General features: G+C 37.5%; 1 protein-coding gene across 3 annotated transcripts in view; it reads left to right on the forward strand.

The window, feature by feature from the left end:
• The window catches only part of RNLS (renalase, FAD dependent amine oxidase), a 320,380-nt gene extending 313,531 nt beyond the window's left edge, over positions 1 to 6,849 (forward strand). For all 3 annotated transcript variants that reach the window (XM_037805098.1, XM_037805097.1, XM_037805099.1), the window contains one exon: positions 4,739 to 6,849. In XM_037805098.1, the coding sequence (XP_037661026.1) occupies positions 4,739 to 4,775 (37 nt within the window). In that variant the 3' untranslated portion in view covers positions 4,776 to 6,849. The remainder of the gene's footprint in view (positions 1 to 4,738) is intronic.
• The last annotated feature ends 677 nt before the right edge of the window (positions 6,850 to 7,526 follow it).

Consider the following 7,526-nt stretch of genomic DNA (forward strand, 5'->3'; position numbering starts at 1 on the left):
TACCTCACCCCCTACACAAAAATTAACTCAAAATGGACCAAAGATCTCAATATAAAAGAAAGTACCATAAAACTCCTAGAAGATAATGTAGGAAAACATCTTCAAGACCTTGTATTAGGCGGCCACTTCCTAGACTTTACACCCAAAGCACAAGCAACAAAAGAGAAAATAGATAAATGGGAACTCCTCAAGCTTAGAAGTTTCTGCACCTCAAAGGAATTTCTCAAAAAGGTAAAGAGGCAGCCAACTCAATGGGAAAAAATTTTTGGAAACCATGTATCTGACAAAAGACTGATATCTTGCATATATAAAGAAATCCTACAACTCAATGACAATAGTACAGTCGGCCCAATTATAAAATGGGCAAAAGATATGAAAAGACAGTTCTCTGAAGAGGAAATACAAATGGCCAAGAAACACATGAAAAAATGTTCAGCTTCACTAGCTATTAGAGAGATGCAAATTAAGACCACAATGTGATACCTTCTAACACCGGTTAGAATGGCTGCCATTAAACAAACAGGAAACTACAAATGCTGGAGGGGATGTGGAGAAATTGGAAGTCTTATTCATTGTTGGTGGGACTGTATAATGGTTCAGCCACTCTGGAAGTCAGTCTGGCAGTTCCTTAGAAAACTAGATATAGAGTTACCATTCGATCCAGCGATTGCACTTCTCGGTATATACCCGGAAGATCGGAAAGCAGTGACACGAACAGATATCTGCACGCCAATGTTCATAGCAGCATTATTCACAATTGCCAAGAGATGGAAACAACCCAAATGTCCTTCAACAGATGAGTGGATAAATAAAATGTGGTATATACACACAATGGAATACTACGCGGCAGTAAGAAGGAACGATCTGGTGAAACATATGACAACATGGATGAACCTTGAAGACATAATGCTGAGCGAAATAAGCCAGGCACAAAAAGAGAAATATTATATGCTACCACTAATGTGAACTTTGAAAAATGTAAAACAAATGGTTTATAATGTAGAATGTAGGGAAACTAGCAATAGAGAGCAATTAAGGAAGGGGGAACAATAATCCAAGAAGAACAGATAAGCTATTTAACGTTCTGGGGATGCCCAGGAATGACTATGGTCTGTTAATTTCTGATGGATATAGTAGGAACAAGTTCACAGAAATGTTGCTATATTAGGTAACTTTCTTGGGGTAAAGTAGGAACATGTTGGAAGTTAAGCAGTTATCTTAGGTTAGTTGTCTTTTTCTTACTCCCTTGTTATGGTCTCTTTGAAATGTTCTTTTATTGTATGTTTGTTTTCTTTTTAACTTTTTTTTCATACAGTTGATTTAAAAAAGAAGGGAAAGTTTAAAAAAAAAAAAAAAAAAAGAAAAGAAAAACAAGGAAAAAAAAAGATGCAGTGCCCCCTTGAGGAGCCTGTGGAGAATGCAGGGGTATTCGCCTACTCCACCTCCATGGTTGCTAACATGACCACAGACATAGGGGACTGGTGGTTTGATGGGTTGAGCCCTCTACCACAGGTTTTACCCTTGGGAAGACGGTTGCTGCAAAGGAGAGGCTAGGCCTCCCTATGGTTGTGCCTAAGAGCCTCCTCCCGAATGCCTCTTTGTTGCTCAGATGTGGCCCTGTCCCTCTAGCTATGCCAACTTGAAAGGTGAAATCACTGCCCTCCCCCCTACGTGGGATCAGACACCCAGGGGAGTGAATCTCCCTGGCAACGTGGAATATGACTCCCGGGGAGGAATGTAGACCTGGCATCGTGGGACGGAGAACATCTTCTTGACCAAAAGGGGGATGTGAAAGGAAATGAAATAAGCTTCAGTGGCAGAGAGATTCCAAAAGGAGCCGAGAGGTCACTCTGGTGGGCACTCTTATGCACAATATAGACAACCCTTTTTAGGTTCTAAAGAGTTGGGGGTGGCTCGTGGTGGATGCCTGAAACTATCAGACTGCAACCCAGAACCCATGAATCTCGAAGACAGGTGTATAAAAATGTAGCTTATGAGGGGTGACAATGGGATTGGGAAAGCCATAAGGACCACACTCCACTTTGTCTAGTTTATGGATGGATGAGTAGAAAAATAGGGGAAGGACACAAACAGACAAAGGTACCCAGTGTTCTTTTTTACTTCAATTGCTCTTTTTCACTCTAATTATTATTCTTGTTATTTTTGTGTGTGTGCTAATGAAGGTGTCAGGGATTGATTTGGGTGATGAATGTACCACTATGTAATGGTACTGTAAACAATCGAAAGTATGATTTGTTTTGTATGACTGCGTGGTATGTGAATATATCTCAATAAAATGAAGATTAAAAAAAAATACAGCAGGGTATAGCTGACACAGCTATTACCCACAGTATCCAAAAAAAAAAAAAAAAAAAAAAATAGTGCTGTAGTTTACCCTATGCAGGGACCTCAACTGGAATGTGTCATAACTTTACCACAGAGATTTATGTGTGTGAGTGCATATGTGTGTGTTTACAAATATATAAAAATTATATACATAAGTTAATATAAATTAGATACATGTTCATATGTATGTATATATATGAATATATGAATGAGTTGTCCCATTTATGTGGATTTTCCAGATGCATAAAGCTAAGTGGCTATCAGACATTTTTGTTTTGTTTTACTTAAATCAAGTCTTTAAGGAAACATTTCTAAAAGTGTTGGAAGTTTGAGCTCTGTGGTCAGCCTGCTCCATTTGAATCCCTTCATCTTCACCTCCTAGCTTTCTGCCTTGGGCAAGTAATTTTTCTGATCTCCACTTTCTCACCTATAAAATGAGAATAATAACAGTAACCACCTCATAGGCTTGGTGTGTGAACTGTGCATGTAAAGCATTTGATAGGCAGTAAAGTTCCAAGAAATGATAACAAGTAATACTTCATGCATATTAGAATTGTTTCTTGAAACTCTGGCCATCATCATGAGCATTAATAATTTCAGTACAATGAAAACAGCTGACACCCTCAGGGCCTATAATGAGCCAGAGGTTATTTGCCCCTCCACTAAATGCCCCGACTGCCAGGCTTTTGTCCAGTCCTGTATGTTTTGAGTTCTTACATAGCATCCTTTGCTATCAGTTGTCATATTCTAAAATTGCTAATATAGAGAAATCCAGCAATTTTCTTTAGCACCCAGTGTTTCACCAACAAATCAAATAATCCAACTTGATAAAATTCCATCGAACACAGGAGTGTAGAAGCTTCTATTGAATGCCCAAGCCTGTGCTTTAGTGTTTGGACTTTGCTATTTTAGCCAAAGATCTTTTCTGCTGATTTTTATGATAGATGGTATTGCTATAAAGTGCCAGAAAAGTTAAAGGATATTCTTTTAATATTTTATGTTTACATCTAAGTCACACTGGCCTATAAAGTTCCATATCTTTAGAGGTTTGACAAGGAAAAAAATAGCATTACCTCCTTCTTTGAAGCAAAATTTAGCATGTAAATAAAAACATCTATGCAAAGTTTTCCTGGCTTTAAAAAAATTATAAAGGCATGTGCTAGTTTAGTCTATCTACGACCAAAATCTCAGCACCATAATCCAAATAGCATTTACTACCTTTGATTGCTTTTTTTCCTGACTTTTAAACAAGCAAATCCTCATGGGCCTTACCCTATCACTCTCTATGAAAACACTGTATACAAGAGCCCACAACTGCCACCTTGTAGTCTACGCAAACAGGGTCCCCCAAAGTTGTGTGGTGAAGCAGTCCTGGGTGCCACTGTCTTTGCAATAAGTTTGGGATATATGTGTATGTGTGTGTTGATGTTTTTAGGGTTTTTTGGTACTTCAGTGGCCAAAGCACCTCAAGGACCAAGATAATTACATTTGTCTCTCACTCATTCTCCTCACTGTGAGTGCTTATTAGCATCATCCATCCTAATTTTGAAAATTTTTTTTTCCAGGAAATAACTTCTATGCTTTTTCATCATTTCAAATATTATAAACTTGGTTCTATAAAATAAAACAAATCCCAGTCTTCAGCTGATTGTCCCATTTTTGGTTCATAAGTAGTAACTTCTTCATTTTTAAGAGACTTTTCAAAATTTATGAGTTTTATGTATTTTCTAATTTTGAAAAACTATATCCCACTTATGTTGCCACTCTGCCACCCTCTTTCCCCCAACACACACACACAGGAATGACATCCTCCTGTTTCCTTGACTGGCACACTCATGCATCCCTGAGATATCTCAGTGAAATGTCGAGCCACCTTTCTTTGCCCAGTGGGCCTAGTTGGGCCCTGGCCTTGTGTTCCTGTAGCACCCTCATCTGTCACCTGCCTTAGTCCTTGGCCCTCAGCATCACAGGCCAGCAGGCCACGCTGAGCTGCAGACTCCTCAAGGACATGGTTCACACCTTACCTCCACCTCGTCTGGTGCATAGCAAGTACTCAATCATTTTTGGCAAATGATTTCGTGAACAGCATTTCCTGCCTATATATAAAAAAAAAAAAAACCACTGTATTCCCTACTGATTTAGCATAATATGACCTATCAGTTTTGAAGTTCAGCACACATCTGTGTATCCTCATGAATAACTGAAAACGTAAACATATAAGAATGTAAATGTAAACACAAGGAAGGGGAGTTTAGGGAGTCTGGGTATATAGTTTTCCATTGCTTGTAGATTTCTCCAGGTAGAGAAGCATTCCCAGGTAGGCATTGCCATGACAGTACCATGGCCCATGGAATTTCAATTACAATTTTTTTTTTTTTTAATACTTTTTCAGGTTACAAGTGCTGCTGCCAACTGTCCTGGCCAAATGACCCTTCATCGTAAACCTTTCCTTGTGTGTGGAGGGGATGGATTTACTCAATCCAACTTTGATGGCTGCATAACGTCTGCCCTATGTGTTCTAGAAACTTTAAGGAGTCACGTTTAATACCTCTGTCCTTATTCTCTACATGCACTTTGGGTTTTTATTTTCACAATTTCCTGTGATTATTTTGTTTTCTATTTTGTTGAGAGAAATTACTAGAAAACTATTCTTCACTTACTGTCATTTTTCATATGGAGTATAAAATAAATCAATGTTATAATTTCAGTAGTTACGACCCATGCTAGCATGATGAGTCCTTGTACCTTATACCTTTCACCACTTAATTGCCATGACTACTCCTTTATTGAAGGGAGCCTAGTGTTTACGAATAATAAATGATGCCCCAAAATTGTTATATCAAATCAAAGTAACAGTTCTTGTTCCAGAACTTTTATTATCCTTTTGAAAATTCCAATTCCAAACAAAGAATAATCAATGTCGAGTCTTCATTTTATGTCCTCACATGTGTCCTCATCAATATTTTTGCAAATTACTGAACCACAAGATTCCTCTAAGCTGTGGATAACAGAGTGTAATTTCTGTATTTCATTTCTCTCCCAAGTTATCAAATGATTCTAAATTGTAGGTCATATACATCATCCTCTCTAGAATGGTAATTTGGAGGACAACTTAATTGACAAAGAAACCTCTCTTCAGATATTCAGAAAATAACCAGATTCAGCTTGACTTTGAAAGCCACACAGTCCATTTTAGTCTTTAAAAAAATTCCAGTCTTAATATGAAAGATAAAAATTAAATAGAAACAGAGAAAACATAGGAATCTTCACCTTCCACTATCTCACATTGCTCGTACTGTTACCTTGATGTGTCCTCCAGGATGTGCTGTGACATTTAGACTGTGTGAAGTTTAATGAATTTTAACACAACAAAAAATTTACTGAACCAGAAAATAGATGCACTTAAAAATAGTTCAGTATTTGCCAACTTAGTGGTTCAGCATATCATCCCCATGCTTCAGTGATGTGACCCCATGACTTGCTGGCTAGAGAGAAATTGATCCCCAGCCTTCCAGACTTCTTGTTGCTAATTTAGAAAGCATAATGGTGTGTTCCATTTTATCATTTTGAGAGGAAAAGAAGCTGTTGCAGCTTCTCAAACTAAGAAAAGCTCAACAAAAAACGTACTTGTAGTATTTAAAGTTTCACCCTTACACACACAGGCACAAGAAGGACTTGCTTATGTATCTACAGAGGGGGTTTTGTGGGCCTGTGGCATGTTATTAAATGTGTCCTTTTAGCAATCAATTGGTGAAAACCTGAAATGCCTACATGTGGTTACTGTCACTTATTTTGAAAGTAAGGAAAGAAAAACACAAATTAGTGGAGTCTCTGGTATGAAAAAATGAAAAGACGGGATTTTTTCATCATTTTGCCATATTTGATTAACATTTGTATTTTGATTTTATCCTTTAATTATAGTAGAAAAGTTACTCAACTATATTAGCTATTTTGTTTTTAATTAAAGTAATTCTGGAGCATTTGACTGAAACCATCCTGAAACTTTAAGAACAATATTATACTACTTTCATCAACTTGTCTTCTCCCAGGGGGAAAAAATGAATTATAGAAGTAGGGTGGGTTACTGAGAGAAAGTCCTCATCTAAGCCATTACTGAAGGCTTTTCATATCTATTCTTTCTAAGTAGGAAATACCACTTAGAAGTGTTTCCCTAATAATTCTGCATCTTTTTTTTTAATTTACTACTTTTATTACTGAATTAGACACTGAGAAAAACTAAAAAATGGAAATGACTTCACTCTTAAAATAATTTCTAAATGGATCAAAGAAGTAAATGCAAAAAAATCAGTAAACATTAATGCACTTGAATAAATCTACATCTGTTTTGAGAAGACTATGGCATATGAGATAAAACTCAACCCTGCCTAATATGTAGAGCACTGTTAGTTTGCTATTTTAATCACTTTAGAAACTCATTTTACAGTTATGATCCATTTCTGATAAGAATAGTCCAATCCTCTGATGTTCGAATAAAGAAAGGAAATGAATCAAATGCTTGTATTCTTATTTTCATTTACCTCTTCTCCTTTAGAAATGAAATGGATATGTGAACATATTGGGCTAGGAGCCATCTCAGAAGACTGTGAAACTGGGGAGGCCAGAATGCTCTAAAAGCCTACAGGGCTAAGGTATCAAATGCCCCTGGGAAAGAGGGGTCCACACCACTTAGGACAGTTGTCAAGGTGCATGTACGTCAGCCCTACAGGACCGCATGTCATCACAATATTTCCAAGCAGGGACCTTTATTAATCAAGCCAGCCAAGGAAAGCTGTGCTGTTTTGAAAGGAGCATATTCAAGTGAGAAACGGCTCGAGCAGTAGGGTGATTTAATACTTGTTAGCTGATAAATATAGTCTTTGCTGGAATAAAACTTTATGATGCAGTGTTGAAAAGCTTAATTACTAAACTGTCTATGCACGTCTTGCTCAGGCAGCAAGGGTGACAAATTATAGCAGTGGAATAGTATTTTTCACCTTTGGCATTTCTGAAGGGGAAAAGTATGTCTAAAAACATCGAGAAAGCAGTAATAATCCAAAGACCAGATATTACTGAGGGAGAAAAAGACACTTCATTGAGTCACCAAGCCTTCTGTGCAGAATGCCATTGTCCCCACCCCACGCCTACCCACTACCTTGTTAAGTGGAAGAGAACAAGGTCAA

The sequence above is a fragment of the Choloepus didactylus genome, chromosome 15 (assembly GCF_015220235.1).
Source record: "Choloepus didactylus isolate mChoDid1 chromosome 15, mChoDid1.pri, whole genome shotgun sequence".
Taxonomy (NCBI): Eukaryota; Metazoa; Chordata; class Mammalia; order Pilosa; family Megalonychidae; genus Choloepus; species Choloepus didactylus.